This window comes from Aptenodytes patagonicus, chromosome 15 (assembly GCF_965638725.1).
Source record: "Aptenodytes patagonicus chromosome 15, bAptPat1.pri.cur, whole genome shotgun sequence".
In the NCBI taxonomy this organism is placed as follows: Eukaryota; Metazoa; Chordata; class Aves; order Sphenisciformes; family Spheniscidae; genus Aptenodytes; species Aptenodytes patagonicus.
Window position 1 is genome coordinate 11,363,622 of NC_134963.1, and position 27,338 is coordinate 11,390,959.

The 27,338-nt window shown below is 36.5% G+C and overlaps 1 protein-coding gene across 4 annotated transcripts in view; it reads left to right on the forward strand.

Annotated features, from left to right (window-relative positions):
* CABIN1 (calcineurin binding protein 1) overlaps nucleotides 1-27,338 on the forward strand; it is a 120,140-nt gene that overhangs the window by 20,571 nt on the left and 72,231 nt on the right. For 2 of the 4 annotated variants that reach the window (XM_076352545.1, XM_076352546.1), the window contains exons 21-29: nucleotides 5,820-5,981; nucleotides 7,581-7,787; nucleotides 8,179-8,324; nucleotides 10,271-10,532; nucleotides 12,680-12,940; nucleotides 13,573-13,724; nucleotides 14,296-14,474; nucleotides 24,960-25,142; nucleotides 26,841-27,178. In XM_076352545.1, the coding sequence (XP_076208660.1) occupies nucleotides 5,820-5,981; nucleotides 7,581-7,787; nucleotides 8,179-8,324; nucleotides 10,271-10,532; nucleotides 12,680-12,940; nucleotides 13,573-13,724; nucleotides 14,296-14,474; nucleotides 24,960-25,142; nucleotides 26,841-27,178 (1,890 nt within the window). The remainder of the gene's footprint in view (nucleotides 1-5,819; nucleotides 5,982-7,580; nucleotides 7,788-8,178; nucleotides 8,325-10,270; nucleotides 10,533-12,679; nucleotides 12,941-13,572; nucleotides 13,725-14,295; nucleotides 14,475-24,959; nucleotides 25,143-26,840; nucleotides 27,179-27,338) is intronic. The other 2 variants (XM_076352547.1, XM_076352548.1) reach the window with 1 other exon arrangement.

The following is a 27,338-nucleotide window of genomic DNA, read 5'->3' on the forward strand; positions in this document are numbered from 1 at the left end:
AGGGAGGGAGCATGAGGAATGTCAGGAAAAATAACAGACAAAACAGAAAATCCTATCTTTCCTGCTATCTCTCAAATGTCGTGCTGGAAGGTGAGCTGTCTGTGTGGATGGAGCATGCTTTCCTGCTCCAGTATTCCATCAGTGACCATGGCTTTGTCCCCCAACCAGGAGGTAAGTTAGGCAGGATAGAAGTGGCAAACTTTGGGCAAGAGGTATGTGCCATCTCAGCAGTGCATTCTGGTAGGTGTGCACTTCAGTCTTTCAGACAGGAAAAAAAAACAAGTGGGCTTAGAAGAGTTTGCTGTAGGAGCAGATAACCCTGGTTCCCTACAAGGAGTGTGATGCCAGAAAGTAACCAAACCATAGCATGGAGAATGAGCCAGCTAGTTCCCCAGAAATGAGTACCAAATATCTGGAGTGGAAGAACGCTGTGAAAGTAATTACCAGTAATGTTGCATAGCTCTTCTTCCTGAGAGAGACCAGTTTTCTGGTATACCATGCCTTTATTTCCTCAGAGCTCAAATATTTGATAAGGATTTTGCAGTTAAGTAGATTTAACACTCATAATTGATGGTATTAGAAACAGAATTCTACTGAATTATGCAAAGGTGAGACAGACATGACATGACAATGCAAACTTTTGTTTTCTTCCCATGTGCTGTTAATCAGCCTCAATTATGTTCAGGTCTACTTTTCTTTTTTCTCCCAGTCCAATAACACAAGGATAAAAGGGATTTAAAATAATGGACTGAAGGAGGAAAGGAAAAGGGAAATACTTAGTGTCATGTGTAGCCACTTCAGATGTTTTCTGTTGAGCAATGCTGAGTTCATCATGAATTCATTATAACGTATAGTACCTCTGAAGATATGCAAAATTTAGACACTGCTAAAGATAACCATCTTGTGCTTTGAAGGATAATCTAATCATTTATATGAAGTAAAAACGCAGAAAGACTTTTTTCAAAGCTTTTGTAAAGCATTGCATAACTTATTTTGTTCATTGTAGGGTTTTTCCTGGGTTTTGAGTTTTGTTTTGTTGTTCTCCGGAACACAGATGTTGCTAGTTGAAGATATAGAAAGAACTTGGGTGGAAGTCATATTTGTGCTGAAAGGGGTGGAGTGATTATCCTTGACATACCTTATCATGTTGTCAAAGATGTTAAATATAAAAATGCATGCAGCAGAGATGTGGTTAGTTGGTAGTAGGGATGTGGATAGCTGGCAGCAAAGTTGAGCAACTCAGTACATGGATTTTTTTTTTTTTTTTTTTTTTTTACCAAAAATACTGTAACTGTTGCTTTCAGATGAAGCTTGAAGTATTTTAAATTCATATAAAGGGAAATTAAATTTTTAAGGACATTTTTCTGTCATCACAGACTGTGAGACCAATTTTCAAGTATTAGTGACCTTTAAGTGGAAGAATGTGGGTATAGTCTTTGCTTTCAAAAATATGTTGAAGGGTGATTTCTTCTCAGAAAGTCAAGAAGTCAACAATCATGCTCATTTATGTTCAGTAATAAAAATGATATTCAAAAGCCTTAATTGTGAGAACTCTTACTTAAAGAAAAGAAAAATTAAGAATAGTGAATGTAAGAAGAATGACAGCATACCTAGGTATTAGAATAAAAAAAGTATGTTCTCTGTTTTGAAGTCAGTTTTCTAAAATCTGGCGAGTAATAGAAATGAACTCGAGTGTTGATATAAAATTGAAAATAAACCTGAGAACAGTTTATTTCCTGTCATAATTCCCGTTGTTCTGTGGTCTTACCTCGCTGAGAAGAGTAATTGTTTTCTTCTGATTTTTCTCTTCTGTTTTGCTTCTTGCACTAGTATTTTATTTTGTTCCTAGGATTTGAAAGAGAAGTAGGAATAACCAAATGGTCTGATAGTACTGTATATCATTCACAAGCTGAGAAAAACTGTAGTGTTACTTCTTTAAAATTGCTGCTAAAATAACCCAGTGGGATTCCATATTCATCTTGTCTCGGTGGTTCTAAATAAGTTGCTCACTTCACAGAACTGAATTTGTCAAGTGTTACGTGAAGTTTGCACATTTTCAATATAGATAAATACTATTTAACATGTAAAAAAGAGCATATTTAACTGTCAGCCAGGAAAATTCAATTTTGAATTTTGCAGTTAAACTTGGTTATTTGTTTCTTCCAAATCACAAGAGTAAAGATTTGCAGGCCATCGTCTGTCCCCAGTTACGCATCTGGAATGCTATTGATGGCTCACAGACCATGTGGTGTTACCCAGATTAGGTCCTGAAGCTGTGATGTATTTGGCTCATCTGCTGTTGATAAATTTGACTTGTTTGATTATACCTGCCTTGATTTTATACCACAGACTGAAAAAAATAGTAATTCCATTGTTTTCATGTTATTAACTAAATGTAACTTCGAATATACATACAGAGTTCATCTATTGAACAAAGATGATGAGAATCAAGAATTACTTCAGTCCTTCGCTTCCCTGTGTCTGAAGGCTGTTCTTTGTTGTTCATATGGGTGTGTTAGAAGATCTAATATGCTCCAGAAATGGGTGTCTGGGCAGTAATGCTGTAGCATTATTAGATGAAAGGAGTTACCCATTCATTGTTGACCTTGTTAAGATTATTCCTTGAGGTCTAGTTGTTACACCAGAAAAGAAATTTCCCATGGTTGAAGGAGAATATTTCTATGTGTATTGCTGTTTCCTCACTTTATCCTTAGCTTAGAAACCGAAGTGCAGTCAGCTTTTCACTGTGCAGAGTATTGGCAGTCTGGGATAGCCTGGCTCTTGGCAAAACCCAGATAATACGGTACCGTGGCATTCATTGGGCAGTGCTCTACAGGGATATTTCAGTGGCGCTTTACAGATTCAGCTTGACTTCATTGAGGTTTATTACCTTCAGCCAAGAGAAAATCGTGATTAGTTCTGCATAGAGCTACTCAGGAATCTATTAATTTCCCTTCTCAGCACTCCCTGGAGCTTATTAGCCACAGCTCAGTGCCAGACCCCATCTACCTCTGCATTTGAGCAGCAGTGTGTCTAGCACAGTAATTTAGACAGCTAGGAAGGATGGCGTGGAGCGCTTGAGGGGCTCTGCAGGAGTCAGCTCACCCTGGTGGGGCTAGAGCTAATGAACACCGTTTGAACTGAGGCTGATTCAGTGTAGGACTATTAGATTATCTCTGCATCCTACTCTCCTCAGTCTCCCTGGTATTAGGAACATAACGCTGATACACCTGAGTTGCCCCTGCATGGATCTACCTCGGGTCCAGAGGGCTTACTAGCTCAGGCACTGTGCTTCGTGAAAATAGATAGCCTGTTTCCAGACTCGAGCTTGCCCTCAGATGCAGTGCTCCTTAGTGACGGATCTAAATTGTGTCTGTATAGTGTGCCTGTACCCACAGCCTGAGGAGTCTGGTAGTATGCCCTGTGAACCTGGATAAGCTACAGATAATTGAGAGCTGTGAATGTATTTACAGCTAGATCTTTGCAAATGTCATCAGGTACTCTGAAAAAAATCTTCAATTTTCAGTCGCAGAATTGCCCACTTCTTAAACTAAAATATAATATGGTATTATTGACCACAAGAATTTAGTTTTCAGAGACAAGAGGGTGTTGGAAGGGTAAGGAAAGACAAAGATAAAATGGGGTGAATTATTTGAAAAGAAAGGCAGCTTCAAGAATGTTAAACAAAAGTGTGTTTTATAGACTAGTATTAAATGATCACCTTCTGTAGGTGAACTGTCTGCTCAAGTAGATTGTATCGCTTGTGGCTGAAGGTGATGCGCAAGAGAAGATATTAATATGTAGCTAAGTCCTCTAGCAATAGTCAAAGTCTGAATTATTAAGAACAATTCTGCGTTACTGCCAAGAATTTAAAAGCTGAATAAGAACACAGGAGCTTGTTTTGAACACTGTTCAAGTGAGAATTCTGTTACTGGTGTTAGATGTGATTTTGTTTGCAGCAGTAGGAATATCATGCTTTTGTTACAGTATCCTGTGATGCTTACATATTCCTTTCAACTTATTTATCTACACTTCTTGTAAATTTCAAACATTGTTCACAAATTCTTACAGGAAAAGTAGTGGAAATAAGGTGTCTGCTGTGACTCAAAGATGATTGCTGTGACTCAAAATTTCATTGAAACGCCTCCTAAGAATTGCCTTTACTCTTATTTTTCAGGGCTTTGGCTCTTAATAAATGGTACCTTGTTCTTAGCACAGATCTTTTAAGTAGAAGAGAATTAACGTCTTATAGTTAATCTCAGCACTTACAAACGAGCTTCTTACATGTAGAATGACAGAATTTTGCTTTGTGATGATGTGCAGTGTTTGTAGTGTCAGGAAGGCCAACTGTGATGAGCAGCTTCTTGCAGCGTGCATTGTATGCATAAATAATTGAGTTTACAATCCTAGATGTTGACAAATGATAAATGGTCATAACCAGGCAGCTGAAGTACTGTAAAAGTAATATGATGAGCTTTTATCTGAATTGCAAATAGGTGAATGTTTTGCATTTTTCTTAAGTTAACCAGTGTGTTGAGGAATGGGTGTGGCTGGTTTGGAGGAGTCAGATCTTGCTAAAATGAATAAATGAAAGTTGATGCTTTCTGTCAGAGGAAAAATGTTAAAGGAAATCACTTACCAGTTAATAGAACTCTCCTGGTGGTATACAGCTTCCTAAAACTTTAGAGGCAAATGACAGTGGAGAACTTGGTATTTTTCTGTATCCTTCAGTCTCCCAAATGATGATTACAGTAGAAGCATTTCTCTTCTACTACCTCAAATGAGTTTTCTTTAGACATAACAGGTGTGCTGTGATACTGGGGACACACACACGACATATTGCTGTTGGATGTGTAAGATATTATGAATGTAATTTCTACTTAGACATTTCATTTTTTAATTTAAATTTCATAGTGGAACATATTGGAATCGATTCTTAAACCTCAGTGATTAAGTGTGGGTTTTGTTTTTGAAATAAATCCCACTACAGAGATTATTCTTGGTGAACATGTTTCTGCTGACTTTGAAACGTCTTCCTGGAATGTGTTCTTTTTTGGTTTGCTTTTTAACAAAGCTTAGTGAAAATTTTCAAAGAATTACCTTTTGTCTTTTGGCATTCAGTTGCAATTTTCTTTAATGAATGTTTTGGAGTAATAGTGTCTTCCAAAATATGCTACTGATGGGTACTTTTTCTTGTAATGTTGAAGTTAAAGACAGCAACTTGCTACAGTGTTTAGTCATTTGGGATCAGTCCAGCCACTTTTCTTGATGTGTAGCCATCTGTATAATACTGTTCACGCTGTGCAATTCTGTATCCCTTTTAGCCAGATCTTCGTTAGCCAGATTTTTGTTAGCTGTCCCTTCTTTTTCCGCAAAGTCCTCTCCATCCCCCTTTTTCCATGCAGAGGAAACTGATGTGTTTTGTATTAGGGCAGAAATTCTTCTGTGCCTTTTCCTTGTTCACAGAGTTGACAAACTGTAGTGTTTATATTCACAGAAGCAACTTGGTGTGTAGTGGAAAACTTTGAATGATCTTAAGTCTGAAACATTAAGCTGATATCTAATCTCACTGATTAAAGACAAGAGTTCATGAATTAACATAGAAAAAAAATAAAAGCACTTTATTGCGGTTACAGTGCCATTGAAATTACTTGTGTGAGACTAGTTTACAGAAATATGGGTAATATTTGGTTGTAATTGGGGAAAAATACATGTAGTTCCTTGATGTCATTTTCACCATTTGCCTTCAGACAACTAGGTAACTTAATGCAATCTTCAGCTTGCAGATGACTTTTTCATTGATATTTGTGGTGTTGTAGGTTCAGGTACTACAAAAAGAACTTGCAGCATCCACTTCTGAAGATACTCATCCATACAAAGAAGAGCTGGAAACAGCCTTGGAACAGTGTTTTTATTGTTTATATGGTTTCCCTAGCAAAAAAAGCAAAGCAAGGTACCTAGAAGAACATTCAGTACAGCAGGTAAGATATGTATTATTTAGTATCAGTGGAATATCCTGAAGTCATGAAAGATACACCCTTATTTGGTTTTAATGCACCTTCATATATTTTGGAGAAAGATTTTATTTCCTTGTAAAATTTATGTATTTTACATGTTGTAGAAAATAAACTCATTTAAAAAAACATGGAAGCCTTTATGAATATAGAAGGTCAGCTATTTGAAATGAAATGCTAGTATAATCTTATTCACAGTAGTCTGCCATTTTGAAGCATTAACAAATTGATTTTATTGAGCCATGACTTTTCTGTTTTCAACAGAGAAGAAGTTCGAGTTTGAGGAAAATTAGGAAAAAAGGCAGCTTGAGAGAAGAAAACTTTAGCAGCCAACCTTGCAGTTTATGAATTTGAAAAATGTCACTGTTAAAAATTATGCAAGTAAATTACATTATAGCTTATTTTGAAATCTATGATGGTAAATATCTGGTAGCCATTTGTGAGAAATGTGTGAAATTCAGTTGAGTTTGGGAGAACAACAACTACAGAGTGCCTTGGGAAGAGGGTTGCAGTATTAAGGAAGGGACAGAAAAAGCAGGTCAGCAATCCTCTGCCTTGAAATATCACTGATTTTGTTCAAAAACCTGAGATGATTTTTGCATTTACCAAATGCAAGTGATCATAGAATTATAAATGAAAAACAGTTTCATACAAGCAAAACAATTGTCTGGCTCCTTTGAACAGACCTTTTTTAAATACACAAATACTGTTATGTTATTACTCATTGAATATTTGTGAATTCTGTGTCTTAAACTTACCTGTTAGAAAATTAAGATAATGAGAAAATGGGAATAACTAAGAAAAAGGGAAGTATAAGGAGATTACCCTCTGCCCCCCCCCCCCCAAAAAAAAAAAAATCTGTTCCATTTGGGCAGTTCTGGATGAAAAAGTTCTTATTGAAATCATTGACAAATTGATTTTTAGTAATGCAACTTCCCTGTTTTCAGTACAGAAGCAAAATTGACTGTAAGGAATAAGATGAACAATAAAAGGAGAAAAACTTATTCCAGCAGAAGAGAACTGTAAATTTTTTTTTTCACTGTTTTCAAGAAAGAAAAGTGAAGAGAAAATGAGGAATAAATACTGAAAGTACCTTTCTGCAGAGCATTTGAAGATTTTTTGAGTCTCAGAATTTTGTCTGATTCCCATTTCATTTATTCTTCTTACTTGTATTTGAAATTGAAGGTGTAGAGCTTTTCTCCTCCGTTTCTTACCCACGATCTCAGTGTCGCTCAGGATGCTTGCAATTGATTGTTGCTTATAAACAACTTTTCTGAGCAACTCTTCTAAGCAAGTAGAATGACTTTATTTTTCAGTGACATACACTAAGTTACAGCCCAATACCTTAGTCTTTTAAATCAGTGAGCGGTATGCTATATTTGTGAACAGCATAAATTAATGGCACCTTTAGTTGTTCTGTTCTTGGGAGGTTTAATTTGTTTCCTGCTAGAGTAAATGTGTATATTCTTATGAACTAGAAAAGCCGTAGAAACTCATCATTAGTAGACTTCTGAATTTTGGAATTTGACATAATTTTTTTCCTCTCTCATCTACCTCCCGCTTCAGGTTGATTTAACATGGGAAGATGCTTTGTTCATGTTTGAATATTTTAAGCCTAAAACTCTTCCGGAATTTGATAGTTACAAAACCAGTACTGTGTCTGCCGATTTGGCCAACCTTTTGAAGAAGACTGCTACAATTGTTCCTCGAACAGACAAGCCTATGCTGAGCCTAGATACTGTATCTGCCTATATTGAAGGAACATGCAGCAAGGTATAATTAATTGCTTTAAAAAAAAATGAAAGGAGTAAAAATTATTGTTGTTATTTTTATGTTGACTTTGAGATAGTTAGGGGAATGATTTATTCCATGATGTTGGATTTCCTCAGGCAGTTGCATTTAAATGAAGTAAGAATGACACCACCAAAGCTTTTAGTCTTGGAATGGCAAGATGTAATATTGGTTAATATGGAGTCAGTATGAGATGTTCATTAGTGTTTGTAAGTGCTCTGTATCTGTGGAATGCTTTCACTGTTTTCATATTTAATACCTTCATATTTTGTGATGAAAAGGCTACTTTCACTACAAGGAAGAAGCAAGTGTGCAGCTCATTTAATATGAACACTTTATTTAATATGAACCTTTACTTTTTTTTTATTTTCAGGCACCATCTCTCCCGGATGGTGCAGACTATTCTCCACCAGTGGTGACTGAGTTGTATTACCTTCTGGCAGACTATCATTTCAAGAATAAAGAACAGTCTAAGGCCATTAAATTTTACATGCACGACATTTGTATTTGTCCAAACAGGTCAGTATTATTGAATCCTGCTGCACATCATTCGTTCTTCTCACTTCTTCAGTACTGAAAAGGAGACAACAAAAGATACTTATTTTGGTTTCAGGAGTTTAAAAAAAAAGCAACAAAAAACCCAAACTAAAAAACCTGCCTGCAATCCATTATCATAGGTAAATTATATAACTAAGGGTGTCTCTAAAACAATCCAACAAACAAAACAAAAACCAAAACCTAGTGTTAAATATTTGATTGTTTTGAAATTAAAACAAAAAATGAAAGGGGGTGGGGCTAAATTAAAATCAAGAATAAGTGGGAAGGGCAAGGACCAAATCAATATTTCTCTTTTGCACCTTTTATTCTTTGTTTTGGTATGTTCACACATGACAAGGAATGAAAAAATGTCACTGTTTCATAGCATAAGCTATAGCACAAATAGCATTCTTTAGTGGATTAACTGTTTAGGCTGACCTCTTTCTAAAATTATTGACCTTGCTGCTAGAAAGCTACTCAGAGAATACAAGCTCAAGTAAAGTATTTAAGTGATATTTAAACTAAACCACTTTGTTTCTTGATAATTTACAACTTATTGAAATACCACCAAGATTTAAGCGCTCTCATCTTAAAAATAAAGCATGTTTTGAATAAGTCTTCTAAAATGAAATTAAATAATCTTTAAATTTACTGATTAATTATAGGGTTTGCATATTAGATGATAGTTACCATTTTAATTCTCCTTGAAGTTGATAAATCAGAGTCAGTAACAAATACCCTAGTTTGATAGACTTGAGACAAGAAAACTATTTCTAAATCTAGTCACATAACAGAGACAAAAGGGAAGGTGAGGAAGGCACAGATCAATTTTACATGTGAAATCTACAGAGGAAATAGCTGTAGTTTAATGCTATTGAATCGTCTAGTCTGGGAACTGTGATTAGCAGATTGCTAAAACTTTTGTTTGAAGCCTGATAAAGAAATTACCAAAAAAACACCCCATTTTTCTGTAGTTTTGATACTTTAAAACCTAAACTCATAAATAAATGACAGTGGAATGCATTTTTACTTTAATGTGTGACATTTTGTTGCTCAGAAGATGCTTTATGTGATAGCATAGCATTTTTACCCCAGTCATATGAGATGTTACTTTTTCAGATGTCTGTATTACAGTTTCCCTTCCATTCCCCTCAGGAATCTGGCTATTGAGGTCACTTGACCCAGAAATGGGTTTTCAATTGAAATCAGCAAGAAATTACAAGCAAAAATGTGAGAACATTATGATTATTCCTTTGGTGTTAGAATCATGATAAAATTGAAAAATTCCAGAGTCGTTGACCCCAGATGTTAATGTGAGATTATGGAATATGGAAACTACTCTTCAGACTGTATTGTCAATGATCTAATAAACACAGGACTAGATGCTTAACAGTCCCCTCCATAAGCAATCTATTGTTCATCAGAATTTTCCAACATGAACGCATTTTGGTTTTAGTGACTTTTATGTTGGAAAATGATTAATGATAAAGACCATTCATAGTTCAGTCCAACAATACAAAATGTCATAATGGCTGTCTGCTGGCCTACAGAAATAAAGGGTGACAATGTTTGGACAGGACAGCATGGTTACTGAGAAAAGAAATCAATGGGAGTGCTGCCACTAGAAGTATAGATATCCTATTTTTGCATGGCAAATAGACCTTGTTGTTTCTTCTGTTTTTCATATGTGACAATTACTGGGGACAGTGCTTTATTAGGAAACCATTTTTAATAAAATCAGTATGATTTAGGCTGTACAGCCTCTGTTCCACTATGAGGGGAGGAGGAGATGCAGAAATCTGTTTTCAGAGAGCATATGTTGAAAGGATGGGAAAGTTGCGGATGTAACAAAATGGATCTTGTCTATGCCGTTCAGTGTAATGTTTAGGGGGGGAAATTGTTCATGTGTTATGTCCTTGCTTGCATAGGTTTGATTCATGGGCTGGCATGGCTCTGGCTCGAGCAAGTCGTATTCAGGACAAGTTGAACTCTAATGAATTGAAAAGTGATGGCCCAATCTGGAAACACTCTACTCCTGTCTTGAATTGCTTCAAGCGAGCCCTAGAGATTGACAGCTCTAATCTCTCCTTATGGATAGAATACGGCACCATTTCCTATGCCCTACATTCTTTTGCATCCCGACAACTTAAGCAGTGGAAATCAGAACTCCCCCCTGAAGTTGTGCAGCAGGTGGGATCTAGCTGAGAGCAGTATGAAATTTTAAATATTTTAAATGATCTTTTCTAACGCAATAACTTTTTAAATTAAATATTTATGTGCTGTATACCACATATTAGGCTGTATGGTTACTTAGTAATATTGAAAATTCTAATATTCATGCATATAAGCTGCTGGTGTTGAGCAGTATTTAAAGGGTTTTTTCTTTCTTTTTCCTGTGTAAAATTAGTTTGAGCCTGATCTTTGAATTATCTTTCAAAGGTGACACAAAATTATTGTAACCTTCTGGAAAGGGGAATTATATTTACCTTACCTTTCTGTAAATGTCATACAATGTTTCCAGGAAAAGGTGAAATGTATACATATTTAGATAGTGAAAAGATCAGGAATTACTCTGATATCTGTGTCTGTATGTCATCTCTTGTATCTAAAGATATCCTCCTGCTTTTCTATGTTTTTCGTCTATTTACTTAAACAAAAGATCAAAATGAGGTGATTGATAGAATTTTCATAGAAAAAGTTGTTAGAAATTCATTGGCTCTTCATGCATGATGATGATGAAAAAGTTAGAGTTATTATGAAGTTTATTGCTAAGCCAAAATGAGCAATTCTAAATACTCTCTGAAAGTGATCAGAGGGGAAATGTTTTGTATGTCTTTTTGGACAAGTAAACTTTATTTCTAATTTAACTGTTCTGACTTACAAATATTATGTAGTCCACAACTGGAAGCAGAATGAAAAAAAGAAGTGCTGCTCCTGAGCGTCTGCTGTAATTTGTAAAAACTTTTAGTGTTTGAACTATAGAGAACAGTTTTGGGAACATCCTTTGTTTCCAGGAGAACATATTTACAGCAAGGTGATGGGTCTTGCATCTGAGCTGCCTATATAACTGTATTAACATTGCACTTCCCATAGACACTTACACAGCATTTGACCCTCTGAGAAGAAGGACGATGTAAGCATGCATATTAAAGGAGAACAAAGGGTTTATTAAATTGTATGTTTGAAATGACAGCTAACAATAGAGTTTTCTTTCTGAGGGTTATTACATCCAAAAGCTCCAAAACTAACTACTCAGAAAATGAAGTTATTACATTTTATGCCTTTGATCTTTCAAAAGTTTGGTCTTACTGTCTTGCGGCCTCTTGGCTATGAGGGACTTGCTGAAGAATTCCAGGAATAATACTGGAGTTATTTCGTATTACCAGATAAAAGGTACAATAGAGAGCAGCCATCTTAAGTTGTGGATTAAATCAGAATGTTTATTCAGGACTACTTGAATCTTCCTTTTTTCAAGTGAATATATTAAAATGGCATAATTTACTAAGAAAAGCTCTATTATAATAGAAGATAAATTGGAACAATATATTCTCCTTCCAGGGATATATCTCTTCAGGAATGTGTTTCTCATACATAAAAACCTTATTATTCTCTTCTCCTTAGAAAATATTTAGGAAAGGAAAGGCTATGTTACAGTTCTTGAAGTGCAACAAGTGCTTAGGATACTGTTATAGCCCAACAATTTAAATTTATAAACTTCTTTTTCAAAGACAGAAAATTACATTAATGCATCTTTTGACCTAGTTTTTTATGTGACTTTATTGGCAGCTAACCTTAATTTATGCTGCTGGTTTTAATGTCTTTGGGGGGGGGGGGGGGGGGAGTATTCTTGCCATATTCAGCTCAAAATTAGATGCATTGCAAGCAAGATAAAATAAATTTCTTCACAAATGATAGTGGTCCGTAGTGGCTCTAGCAGACTTTAGTTGCAGAACAAAACAAATAATTTTTTTTCTTTGAAGAGTTAAGATAATTACAGCTCTGAAAAAGTGGTAAAATTACTTTTTGTAGACATGTATATTGGTTTGTTATTTTTCAGATTTATATTTATATGTGTATTCTTACACTTCTGTCTTACTGTTTTGTTCTGGTTATTTGTGTCAGCAGTTACTGGAATGAACAAAAACCTACCCATAAACACATTTTGTGGGCCATCAGGATGTATTTGATCATTTGGATATGTTCTGTGTCTTTTAGGTTGAAAAAGATTTAAATTATGTACCTTGTTCATGCACTTTTATATGCATGAGTGTATTTTTAGAATTTTTCATCCCGGCCACAGTGAATTCATGTATTCTCAACACTTCATTCGATCACAGATGGAAGAGCGTCGAGACAGTATGTTGGAGACAGCCAAATTGTGTTTTACGTCAGCATCTCGCTGTGAGGGAGATGGTGATGAAGAGGAGTGGCTTATTCACTACATGCTGGGAAAGATTGCAGAGAAGCAGAAACAGCCTCCTGTTGTCTATCTGCTCCATTACAAACAGGCAGGTCATTACTTGCATGAGGAGGCTGCCCGATATCCAAAGAAGATTCACTACCATAATCCACCAGAACTTGCCATGGAAGCATTGGAGGTAAAAGAGTTAAATACTTAGGCTTGAAAATAGTTATTAGTTCATATTATTAGGCATATGTACATGGTGCTCTGCATCTGGGAACATTTACAAGACTAACTTGGAGAACAAAATGGAGCCTGTTATCCAGGCTGGTTTTGTTTTAAAGACAGTTTATGTATACAGTCTCAGTATTGGACAGACAGGCAGAAATTCCACTTCTGGATTTTGCTGCACACAGTTCATTAGTCAGTTTTTATCGAAATTAAACGTGGATAGGTTTCACAAGCATCTCATACCTATGAAAGCATAAGTTCATGCATGAGTTGGAATAGTAGTCATAACACCTTTGCTTTCACTGTGTTGTCTGGTAAAAATAGTGGATCTAGAACATACCCAGTGGTGACTTGCTTCCAAGGAGACCAGGTCTGCTTTCATTGCTGTGTTCCATAGGTTGCAGTTATAAATTTTTTACAGTGTTCAGATCTTGTAATTTACAAGCAACTTTCAAAGGCAGGAAAAGTCCTATTCACGTAAGTTTAGGTAACAGATGACTGTCTTTTACTAACTCCTGCAGTTTCTACAGAGAAGAGACTAATTGTAATAGGTTGCAGAGCTATAAATTCTCTACTGACCAAAACGGTGTTTCCTAGGTATACTTTCGACTTCATGCTTCTATTTTGAAACTTGTGGGGAAACCAGACTCTGGAGTTGATGCAGAGATACTAGTTAGTTTCATGAAAGAAGCTTCTGAGGGACCATTTGCCAGGGGTGAGGAGAAGAACACCCCAAAGGTTGCAGAAAAGTGAGTGCTAATTTCCAGGAGTGTCCTCTGAAAGCATACTTATAAACTACTGTATAATAAACTATTAAAATGAAGCTGAATGAAATATAAAAACCCCAAAGTGATTAGACTTAATACTAATGTTTGCAGTTTTCAGGTATCATAAGCATAAGATTATACACTACTCTGAGATCTTCTCAGTAATTGGCACGGTGTAGATGGAAAGGGAACAAAATACAACAATTTTGATCTTGTGATCCACTTTGAAGCCACTGTTTTTATTTATTTATTTTTTTTATCAACTGTTAACAAATGCAAAAGCAAATGGCCTTTATTTTAAAGGATAAGAGACTTTAGTCCTCATAATTTGTCTCATTAACAACTACAAAATAAAGGATGTTTTACTATTGACCAGCGACAAGGGAGGAATATAACCTGTACTAAAAATCCATCATTTAGAATTTGTTAGTAAGATTTGATTACTGTATTGGAAATGTCATAAGAACATGTAGTCTCCTTTTGTTATTTGTATATGTTAGTATACATAGTATACTAGTATGTTAACACTCTGTTTTTTTCTTGCCCCTCCCAGGGAAAAAGCTTGCATGATTGATGAAGACTCTCACTCTTCAGCCGGAACAGTGCCAGGCCCTGGGACTTCCCTCCCCTCATCCTCCGGTCCAGGTCTGACATCCCCACCTTACACAGCCACTCCAGTTGACCACGATTACGTCAAATGTAAAAAACCCCGTCAGCAGGCAACGCCGGACGGTACAGTCCCTGTTCTCAATACTGGCAGCACAGGGAGGTGCTCTAATCATGGGGGGTTTGACCAGGAATGATCAAACTGCTCATTTCCAGGAGGGTGATGGGTCTGTGGTAACACGGGCAATATTGAAGCTCATTACCTTTATAAATTCAATGCTTTAAATAGAGTCAATGTACAGTCAGAGCTTTAAATAAAAAATTCAAAGTTGTCACCTGCCACCATTGGCACCTGTCACTTAGTCAAAATGGGAATGTCAATAGGAGGAGTATGTAGCTGACTGAATTTTCAGTGTGGTGGTTTTGGTTTTTTTTTTTTTTTTTAATTTTTTTTCTCCAGAGCTAAATGTCTGTCTGAGCTTATTAGGAAAGATGTGGGTCCAGTCTTCAGAAGACTGGACACTGATTCAGTGCCTGTGTGAAATGACCAGGTGAAAATTTGAACTGTGACTGAAACAAGAAAAATTGTTAAAAAGGCAAAACAAAACAGTATTATCCTTTTTTGAAGGAGGCAGGTGGCAACTATTTTGAATATATTGTGTATCAGCACGAAGTGATTTGCATGACAGTCCAGTAGACTTCATCTTTCAATTTTTCTTTATCATTTACAATGACTGGTTAGCAGCTCATCTCTATAGAATATAAAGTGATATAATAAATAATTGGCTTATAAATGCAGGAGGTAGGGTGGTATCACAGTGTTATTGAAGATTTTGCAATATCCATATATAGTAGAAATTAAGTTACTATTTAAGTAACCTGACATTATTATTTGACTAGGAATTTTATTCTGATTCTACTTTTCTGGCCATTTGTTTATCCACCTGGATCTATGAGTGTCAGCACTCAAGGAGGAGTAAAGTATCTGCAATGTTTACCTTAGTGTTGGTACAATGTGGCAGACCCCACAGAAATGCTCTGCTTGATATGATTATATTTCTGGAGGGTGGGCTGCTTCCTATTGTCATTTTCTGAGGAACAGTAATTTGTAAGTAACTTTGTTGACACAAATGTTCATGTGCCTGGAAACTCTGCAAGGTGAATTTATTCCTTTTCCCCAACAAATAATTCTTGGTGAAACTGACAGAAGATCCTTCATCTCTCTCACTAAATTGAATAGAGAAATGTTCGTTTTATCCATGCTTACATTTGAATAAGGAGTAATTCATTGGACTGTTTTGATATCGTATGTAGTGTGTTAGTGTGAATGGGTTATATAGTGATCAGGCTCTTACGTTAGCCTTTTGATGTCTTTTGACACAGCAAACACAGAAGGGAGCAAGTATTTAAATATTTCCTAAACAATATTCCCTGTGAGAAGCAGTTCTGCCTAAGACTACATCTGCTTAGGTCCTCAAGACTGTTGAAATGTTCCCAGGAGATGCATAGGTTAGATAAATATTCCAATATGTGTCGTTAGTACATTCACTCAAAGAAAGATATTATGGACTGTGCCATGCTAATTGCCCGATGGGAGCAAAGTTGGCTGCTTAGCAAAGCCTGAAGGTGCAAGCTGAGGAATGTCTACCTCTGCTAGGGCTGAAGTAACAGTTCTTGGGTCTGCTAGCTTAGTGTAGCTAGGGCTAAGCTTCGCTGCTGTCACAAAACGTCAGCTGCTGAAAGAAGCAGAGTTAGGGTGATCTTTAGGATGGCTGTGTGTAACTATGACAAGTAGAATTGCATCATTCACAATGTTTTGTAAGTTGCTGGCACAACTCAACTCTGGATACAGCATACTGAAGAGCCCCAGGAAACTGAAATATTTGCCTTGGGGCTGTTACAGATGGAAGGAGAGCTAACAGGCTGAGCAATGCTCAGAAGTCTTCCACTTTTATATTATTACATATACTGTGCTCCTCCCCATGCATTTGCATTTTACTTGTATTAAGATACATACTTTTGAAGTAAAATGCTCTTGACATCTTGCACGTAGTCATGTCACTGAAGAAAACTGGTGCCTGCATTTCCATTGTACCATTCCTAAAAATAGCAAGAAAATATCCATCATTTTGACTACTCTTTAGATTTATTTTTTTTCCGTTCTGACAGCAAACAAAACTGTCTATATTGTTGTTCCCAGAATGAATAATTTGGCCTAAATTCAGCCTAGATATTTATTCTTTCTGAGGCCTGACAGTACTCTTATTTACTCTTACTCTTGTATGATATTGTTGATAATATATGACATAAACAAAATAAGAGCATTAAAAAGAGTCTTACCTACAAAGTTCCCTTCATATGTTACCACAAGCAAACATACTAGTTGGGATCCCTGTCATTGCTGACCTGTGAGACCTCTTTTGACCATTTTTGGGTGCTACGCTTCAAGAAAACATGACCTGTGAGGAAAAAGAGAAGGAATTGAGATGGTTCATCTAGGGATGAGAAGTCTAAGGGGAGACATGACAGCAGTGTAACCTAAATAATGCTGAAGGCTAACAAAGAGTTAGAGGCAAAAAACCAGGATTTTCATGTCCATGGGAGACAGAACAGAAGGTATTAGAGTTAAACTGCATTTTCAAACTGGACATTAGAAAATACTGTTAGAGTAGTATTAGGAAATACTATTTAGCAAAAAAAAAAGTGAAACACTATAATATGTTCCTGGGGATAGTATAACACTGCAACACTTCAGCACTGGAAGACTTTAAAAAGTGGTGATACAGCCATCTGCCAGGAATGACGGAGATGTAATTTATCCTGATGGAGAAAGGAATGGACTAGACGAACTCTTGCGGTTCCTTCTGAGCCCTATTTTTTCTATGAAGTTTATGTTGTTTGTGGGGTTTTTGGTTTGTTGTTTTGTTTTCTTTTAACAAGATATCCAACAATGTGCCTCCTAGTGCAGCAAATTACCTCATTACAAGCAGGAGAAAATTACTGTACAGACAAGACGTCTTTTCTTGAAAATATTGGGACTCTGATCTTCAAGCATTCATCTGTAGATAGGTACAGTTGTGAGGGCAAACTTATTTCAGATACATTGTATTTAAATGTGTCATTATAGTTTTGCTGGTGGAAAAAGAAGACCAGGATATGCAGAAATCACTGTTAAAGTTGAGAGCATTGAAAAGCTTTATATCCAGTGCATGCTGGTGATAACTAGCTTAAGTCATATATTTAATGGAAATGGGAGAAAGGAACCAGTAAATACAGCTTGTAAAGGAACTAAACTTCTTTTTCCTTGTGGCAGCTGCTAGCATATATCTCCTTCAAGGAGACAGAAGTGTTACTGAGTGGCAGCTGTTATTTGCTGGCTGACTAGCTGCTGTCATGTGTGTAAAATAGGCAGCTTCCTTTCTCTTTTCTTGTCCTTCCATGCAGCAACATCTTTTCCTTCCTTCTGTTAATCCTGTCTTTCCTGTCATCGCCCCTGCCTGTTGCTGTTTTATAACCCTCCAAAATGAAAACTTGCATTTGATAGTAGAAGCTTGAAGTTTAGGCTCTTTTTATTTTCCAAGAGCAAAGTAGGAAGCAAGAAAAAACAGGAACTCAGCAGGGACCAAGACTATCATTACCTGGGATGTCACCATATTTACACAGCTAAATGGCCAGTGTTATATACCAAACCAGACATGCTCATTGTCCTCCTTTATACAGGCTGGATGTATGTAGTCATTAAAGACCAATCGCAGCACAGACTTCAAGCAGTTTATATTTACCTAAATTTTGTGCTAAGCATTAAAGTTAGTTCAGAAAGCAGTAAAAGTATTAAAATTAAAAAAAGAAAAATCTGAATGAGAAATCTGTTTCCCAAAAAGTGGACTGGGAGATTGTTGTGAGGTCTTTTTTGCTGTTATACGCCTTTGTTGTGTTGATATTCAATTCCATATTATTGTGGTGGTATGCAGATGATGTATTCAGTATCCATTGCTATTGCACTGTTAAAATGTCGTATCGTTTAAGTCTTCATCCATGTCATGTAGTATGTTGTGTGTAGTTAGAGGTAATCGTCCTTTTTTTGTTTGTCTTTGCCTGATTGCTTTTGCAACCAATATTGCCCGTGCTGCCTCTAACCTTTATACAAATCTCTGTTCCCCAGGCATTCTCTTCCTGCTTTTACCTGTCACGGCTTGCTTTTAATAATTGGCAAAACCTGCATGATAAACTCACTGGGAAAGGCTACTCGCTTCATGCTGTGGGAGAAGTCTCACTTCATAGTTCGTTGGTCTGTAATTCTGCAAATGTTACAAAGATGCACAGTTTTTTGTAAACAGGGGTTCTCAACATCCTGATGAGACAAAGGTGATCTCTCAGAAACTTTTTGCGCCAGGTTGTCACTCATGCCAAACTAAATAAGCTTCTAAGATGGAGTGGATATTTCTGTGCATAAAAAGAACGTCCACATTGCATTTTGGAACATTAAAATCTTACCCTTCAAAATTCTCTCTCTCCAGCAGTTTAAAATGAAATCTTTTGGTCTGCAGTACATATCCCTTTCTGGCACATGGTACTGGATGTTCATGGGGACTGCATGCTGGACTACATGAATAATGAATCAGATCCAGTTTATTGCAGTTTGCTCCATTTGTACCTTTTCCCAATTTAACCTCTCTCTGATTAGTAAAAGTATCACACTGCCATTTAGTGTGAGATTATGTAAAAAGGATTTGACTAAATAAATGGAACATTGATGAGATACTCTGTTGCTCTGCACTTGAAGACAGAAGAACAGCAATATAGGACTGCAAGTTACCGAAACACATTCAGTGTTCAGTGCAGCCAGACAAAACATAGACTCTCATCTTTGACTCATGTTACAAGAGAACTCCCTTTAAACATTCAGAGGACTTGCTGTCCTCAAGAAATTAATCTGCTCCCATGCAAATCTCTGCAATTCTTTTGTTTTTAATAATGTGCAAGTGCCTTTTGATACAGAGCTGAATGTTGTCTTCCGTTATGAGTGGAATCTGTTTCAAGAATGAGAATTGTGTGATACATGATGTTTCTGACTACAGACCAATAAAGAAAAATATTCATACATACAAGTAAAGAGAACAGGGGAGATAAGGTGCCAGGCAGGACAAAGAGGGTCTGCACATACACAGCCTGTGAACAACCCACCTTTATTGCATGAGACAAGATTTTTTTTTTTTTAATAATATATAGTTAATTATTCATAAGCTCTGAACTGTGCAGCAGGATTTTTCTTTACTGTAAATTGAGCTAGCATATGTATATAGCTCTTTAGAAAAGCTTTCTGTGCCACCCATTTCTGATTTTTGACTTGTAGCTGATTGTTTATCACATTCCAGATACCTTCTTGTAATAACTGGGCATACATTTTCCTTCAGATATTTAAGACAGAAAAGGATACTATTCAGAAAAAGTGAGTTATACCTTGTTGGCTCTCTGAGCCTGTTACCTACCCCAACATGCAGGTGTTTCAGAGGTCTTCTCCCTCCTTCTTTTAATTTCCAAAAAGTTTCAAAGGATGGAGGGCAGACAACATGATTACTGAACTGCATAGTAATTAATTGACAAAGGTGGAATACCTCATTCATATTGGCACTATGAAGCTGCACTTAGCTCCTCTGAGAAAAAATTATGTAAGCTTGTACCATGAGAGATGTTACCTGGTCAGCATACTTCGCAGTAAGAGCTCTGTCATTAGTATTGTATGTCTGCTAGTTCACTTTAACACATCACTATCTCTTTTCTTCCCTCCTTCAGCCCTGTGAGTGGATGCAGTTTAGGTAACAAGGCTTACGGTGTATCGTCCACAGGGCTTATGGTGCATGTGGGAGAATGCTGGCACAGGGTAATGGCTAGTGAAGTATTGAGCCTTTTTTCCTGTTGCATTTTTAAATTAAATACTCATTTAGATACCCCAAAGTGTAACACAGCTTTTTACTGTTAATTGGTAGGCATGCAGGTGTTGTGCCTGAATGCTAATGGAGCAAAGTGACAAAGGTTTTTTCTGGTATGGAGGAATAGCATGGAAATAGGGGAGTGTGGAAGTCAACCCAGTAAACCTATTTCATTCAGGATAAGATTAATCTTAAAATGCTCTTAAGCATAGCATTAAGTCAAATAGATATTAGAAAAATATCTGTAGTCTAAGACAGATGTGTTTCAGTAATGATAGCTACTTAGTTATCCAAGCGACTGGCAGGATCTCACTGTGATACAATAAAGCTCTTGGCAGTACAGATGAACATACAAGTTCTTTTTTCCCAGTAACATCTTTCCAATAATATTTAATATTTTTTTACTAATCTCTTGGAAAGTTAACAAGATTCTTCCTTTTGACCTTTTCACATCTTGGGTCCAGAGCTGCTCTTTTTCACCTGTTGACAGAGTAGGTGATATAGTCTGACATAGAAATCACTGAAACATCACAAGTTGAATACATTATGAGGAATGAGTTTAAAAAAAATACAATTTTTCTCTCAAGTGCCATTTCCTTAATCTTTAGAAATAAACATGAAATACTTAACTTTATATCAAATAGAGATTTCCGTTTGTCAGGTTGTTTGAAATCTTCCTAAAACTTAGGAGTGATGCAACAAAGTAATGAAACAAAATATAATAATATCAAAGAGAGAATCTGGTATCAGGACATACTTTTAATAGGAATTTTGTTGTTGTCGTTTTTCCACAATTTAGTAGACCTTCTTCCCTATTCTCTTCATTTCCACTACAGATAATGATTTTGGGACATTAATACCCAGTTGTATTTTTATCTTAGCTTTTGAAATAATAGGAGACTTTACAGGAAGGGACCTCAAAAGTCCTTGATTTATCATTTGCTTACAACTGAAGGATCACTAGCTTTTTGGAAAAGCTTTCCTTATTGCTATTGCCAGATGGGGGAACTAAGAAAACACCTTAGGTAAACAAATATTAAAACCAGTAATTTTTTAACGCTTAAATTGCACTGAGTTGCATTAAATTATCTTTAATTATAGCAGAAATTATTAAAAAGCACTGATGTTCTCCTTGGATTTGCATCTTTCAAAAGGACGGGTATCAATGGCAGTTGGGAATTCTGAATTAATTCTCACGTCTCACAGACTGCAGTGGTCTTTGGCATGTAGGTTGAGTGACACTAATGACTGTCTCAACTACAGTCAACTCTTACCAGATGACGTAAAAGCTTTATAACACAATGAATGCAAAAATACGTGCTGTGTGTCTGTCTAGTATATAAGATATATTTGTGAGTTAGGCTAGAAGAGCATAGTACTTTCATGTATGAAAAATACGTAGATTTTTTTTTTTTAAAAGCAGAGTTAGGATGTGACTTGGTACAATTGCCATAAGTTCTGCATTACATAGTGCAGCATTTATGTGTTGACGAAGGGTTTTTTTATTATATTAAGGTACATCTTGGGTAACCTAACAAATGATAGCTGTTTGTCTACCTGTCCTTAAAAACCTCCAGTGATTCTATAGGTTCTCTATGCAATTTTTTAACTGTTAAGCTAGAGATTGGGTGGGGGGAGAAAGGCAATTTTCTTGCTGCAATTAAAACCTATTGCCTCTTGCTCTGTACTTAGTGAATATGAAGAGCAATTATTGTATTTTTATTTTCGTTAATTGTATGTATTTGGAAATTCTCCCTCATCTTTTTGAAGATAAATAAGTCCAATTCTCCTAATGTTTTTCTTATATGCCATCTCATTAACGTCTCATGATTTTTTTCTCCTCTCCTCTGAATTCATTCTAGTTATTCAGTGTATTTTTAAAAATGCGGGTCCCAAATACAGACACCATAATTAAGCTTAATTTTCATTAGTGCTCGCTAGAACAGGAAGACTCTTATGTATTTTTTCTGTGAAGTTACTGATTATACATTCAAGTGTGATAGTTTGCTGAATTGCTTTTACAATAGCATGACATTTTGGCCATTTCTGGCTTGAGAATCACTAATTCTTTACAGGCACATGTGAATATATGTGCTGGGATACACACACACATTTTCTACTACTGATCTTGTTATCTTTTAGGTGCTTATAGACAGATTTATTTATTTATGCTCAAATAATTCTGTGCAAAATGAAGGCAGGCTGGCTAATAGCTTTGACCTTTTATCCTTTGTAAAGATAGGTACTACACTTTGTTTTCCATTCCCTGGAACTTTACCCATCCTCTGTGACTTCTGAGAAATTAATACTAATAGCTGGTGGCTGCTGCAAATTTCTGAAATACTCCAGTGTTTTTCATCAGGCCCACTTAGTTTGAAAGCATCTACTGCATTCAAGAAGTATCTAAAATAATAGGAATTTGTCTCAATAGTAGTCTTCCTCTGTTTTTCAGTGATTAAGGAGCCCAATGTTAATATCATTAACTTTTTTTTATATAGTGAACATATTGAAAGAAAAGGAGAATGGACATACATACCTAGACCTACACTCATTTTAGTAGAAATTTCAAATCAAAATAGCTAGCTAATTGTGAGGAGGTATTTACATTTGTTCCCCATAGGAAAAAGCTTCCCTGTCATGCATACATTTGAAATATAACATGCTAAATCATTGTCTATCTTTGCATGCTGAAAAGTTAGTGCAATTTCTCAGTGATCTGGTATCACTCTCACATATTGGTCTAGCAGTTCTTGATTTACATTCTAATGCTTCATCTGTCATAACCCAGACATCAGAACTGACCTCCAGGCTTATGGCAACATTGGGAAATTTGCAATTTTTTTTTTCTTCCCTAGATGAGTAATTTGGCCTCTTTGCCACAGATGCAGAAAATTCCTTTAAAAAAAAAAACCAAGGGAGCTACTGTAAATGTTTTTCCTGATGCCAACTGGGAGTTCAATAGTATCCATTTGTACCACAGAAGGTTATTAAAGCTTTATAAATGAGTCATTTAAAGCTTGACTGACCTCTCTTCGGAATCCTTCTCTTCCCATTCTTTATAATTATATTCTTTCTGTATAAAACTTGTCATCATTAACCAACTATATAACTTCCAATTAGGAAGCAAATACTGTTCCCCCATTCTTTTTCAAGATACATTTTTATTAAGATCTGTTCACTGAAAGGAAAGCTTTTCTTTGTGTGGTAGTGAAAAGCCTACGGAGTGCATCGAATTTGGTTTAAGTTTGTTGGAATCCTAATAAGCAGAACCTGATCTGCAAGCTGAAGGTCTGCAGAGGGATTTATCTTGATAAAATAAATTCATAGGAGGCCCTTAGCTTTCTCCTGAACAAATGCAATTTGGATGGAACAGAAGAAATTTAATTAAATTATCAACTCATCTCAAAGCAAGGACTTTTGCTTTTTTTAATTTTCTTTCTTGATCTTATCAAGAAAATTAATGAATAAGAATGCAGTGGAACTACCTAGACAATGGATGTAACATACCTCTTGGTTAAGCTATCCCTGTATCTTAAGCAGAAACTGGAAATTAATCTTTCGGGCTACAGATTTAGAGAGAATGGCCTGTTGGACACTGAATTATGTTGGCACAATATTACAGAAAAAGGCGAATTTCCCATCTCAGTGGGAATATGCATGCATCTTTCTGTTGGAGATACTAAGCTGCATTTTTTAGTCATGCAGGGTTGCCTCTGATAACCCTTGATGTAGAAGAACTTGGGTTATATCAGGCAGATTTTAGACATGGGTGGAAGGTTTTTACTTGCCTGTTTGTTCTGAGGTGTGAAATTTATCTCCCATGAGAAAGTCACGATCCTGTACAACTTTTCCTGTGCTGTAACAGCTATCAGCAGATTAACAACTGAGTTGTGACTGTAATGTAGTCAGCAGCCAACGTGCACTACTCCACTCTGTCAAGGCAAAGTCACTTCTATTCTTCTGTCTGCTGCCTTGAAGTCCAAGAGTTTTCCTGTTTATCTTAGACCTAGTTCTTTAATGGATTGTTTATTTGCTGTATCAAATCACCTTTCAGAACGTTTGGTGAACAGCATCTAACAACTGCAGGATAGATGGCATCCGTGATCACTCCTGTAAGTCTTTGCCCTCTAATGGTACTGATTTTTCTGTCCTTCACGAGTAATTTTTATGAGTATTGCTGTTCATGGTTTTCTCTTGTCAATTGAGCTTTGCTTGTGTCAGACTCAAAATTATACTGGGTGCTTTTCAAGGTAAATGGCACAGTAAACCCGGGAAATTTCACAGGACCATACTAGCTGAAATATTGCGTCCTCAGCCTACCTGCTTTTCAAAGTTGAGCATCATTGCTTTTGAACCAAATTCCAGGATTATATTCTACAAAGAAATGTGGTGGGGCAGGGAGCGCTCTATTACATTAGTGTTAAATAATACCTAGTGAAAAAGGATTGGGGTTTTAATTTCTTGGCACAAAGAGGCGAGATGAAAATGATAAGTTGAAGTAGACAACTCTAAAAGAAAATAAATACCTTTTAGACAACAGAATTGGTGGTTGTTAAGGATCCTGTATTGCACTTATAAGAGGTTTGCAGAGTGGCTGCGGTTTTATGTTGCTGTTTACCAAGATGAAAGTAACAGCTTGATGAGTATGAAATGGTGCATTCCTTCTTTATCTCTTTTGCAGAGAGGAGTCAGGATAGCACTGCAGCGGTGCTGTCTGACTCCAGTTCCACACAGGATATGTTTAATGAGCCTGCCAGTTCTCAGGACAGCCTGAGGAAGACTTACACAGAGAAGAGGATTTCTACTACCTGTGCTGATACACTGATGCCCAGCAAAGACACCCTGGGATCTACAGAGGAAAAGAGTATGCCCGATTTAATAGATAATGTCAGCTGGTATATTCTGATTAAAATGTTTCTTCTGGCATGCAGAAGCACTGAAATATGCTGCACTGTAACTGAGAATTTTAACTAGGTGTTACTGCTGCATGTATGTGTATAACTTAAAATTGGAACTGTGCTTTGCTTATGTGGCCATCATCCCAATTTGTACTACCTGTTAAGCCTTACAAAGAAAAGAATAATGATAAACTGCTGTCTGTGGTGGCCCTTTGACTGGCTTGCCTTCTTTTAAGTTATTATTTACTCTTTTTTCAATGTTTCAAATCTCTAAATAACTTAAGGAGTAGTTATTTGAAGATAATCTCAAAGAAAACATTTTTTCTTTTCCCCAGGTATAGGTGCCCTTTTTGTTCTGGCCCAGTAGCAGCTTGATATTCAGTACATAGAAGAGCACAAGTAGTGGAATTAGATGTTTTATTCCAGTGGATACTTTATTTCAGTGGAGAAGTGGAATTGCTCTCCACCGAACTTTTCCATATGTAATAGTACTAAGTGTTCTGTATTCCACTGGAAAAATTGTTTCAAAATCCATTAGTTGGAATTTCCCTTTGTCTGATGTTTGTACAGTTGCATGTGGCAGTAGATAGAGAGGCTGGACTTCAGTAGGGAAAGACAAACAAGACCAATGTATAAATTTTGCCCACCTTTCCGGGTTGTGGAACCAGAATGTTGTACGTTACTAACATTTATTAGAACAAATGTTGTATTTTTCCATAAAGCTATCTGTAGAGTAAAATTATAATGGATACATAGATTGTCCAAGCACATTTTGAAAAATTTCTGTTCTGGAAAACATTTGACTCCAAGTTCAGCCTTATCAGAGAAAAAGTTAAGGAGCAGCTTCATACTTGAGGATGAAGTATACTTTAGTATATCTCTAGCCTGCTAGGAGATAAAATCTAATGTAAGAGGCTCTTTATCCTAGCAAAGACAAAGACACACTAAACTTCCATGACTAAAAATCAAAGTTAAAAAAATTAATCTGCATGTAGCATGCATGTTTTCAGCAATAATGACTACCTAACAGGAAACGTGGAAGCCCCCACTGTCATAGATCTTTTCTGAAGTAAGATTTGGTATCCTTCAAGAAAAGATTGGTCAATTGAACTATGAGTTACCAAGTTAATTGCAAAAATATTTGGATGGAACTGTAGGTCCTACATTATCCAGAAGGCCGGGTTAGCTGCTGCTAATCATTCTGTCTGAGCCTAAACTGTATTCTGGCATCGTGTTCTAGGTAGATTGTTAAGAATAATGCATTTCACCTGGCAGGATGGCTTTAATTTTCTGTTCCTTCTTCCTTTCTTTGCAGTAGAATTTTATTGCATTTACACTTTTATTTTGTCGTGTCCCCCCCTCCACCCATCTTCCAACAGTATATAAAATCCCGCGTTGTGTAAGGTGTGCTGAATTCTTACTATTGCTCAGGGAAAAATCCAAATGGAGAGATCAGTGTGTGGCTCTGTTAATGAGCTGAAGATTACTTATTCATTAAACATCAGGAATAGTCATAATTTTTTCAGGAACCACTCAATAATTCTGTCTGTGCCTTAATGAAGGAAAGGATTAGCATTTGTTGTATTTAATTTTTGTCATTTTGTATATTTCATTTGCCATTTTGTAATTTTCATTGATACTTTTGTCTTCTCTTAATGTTCCAGTTGCAGGAAAGTCAGAAGAGCTGCTGGAGAGCTCAGAATCTTACCATCCTGCTGAGCCTACTAGCCAAAAAATTCTGGTGGATCCTCAGTCTGCTTCTGGCAATCCCATCAAAGCTGCAATCCCCCCACCCTTACAGTGGGACTGCAAAAAGAAAGCTGAACCTTGTGGAGATGCATCTGAATTTCCTCACGGTCTTCCGGCAGACCTTGAGGAACAGCGGAAGTTCCTGACAGAGCAGTGTATTGCCTCCTTCTGTTTGTGTCTCAGCCGCTTTCCCCAGCACTACAAGAGCCTCTACAGATTGGCATATCTGTACACATACAGCAAAACACACAAGGTGAGCAGATCACTGATACAATAGCTGACTAGCTGTGTTTATTGCCCAAGTAAACAAACTGTATTGTCATTTGTACTAATTCAGAAGTCTCAGTGTTAAAATACAGCAGATAAGTTTGTTTAATGCAGTTTGGATTCGAACTATGCTTTGGGAAGTCTTC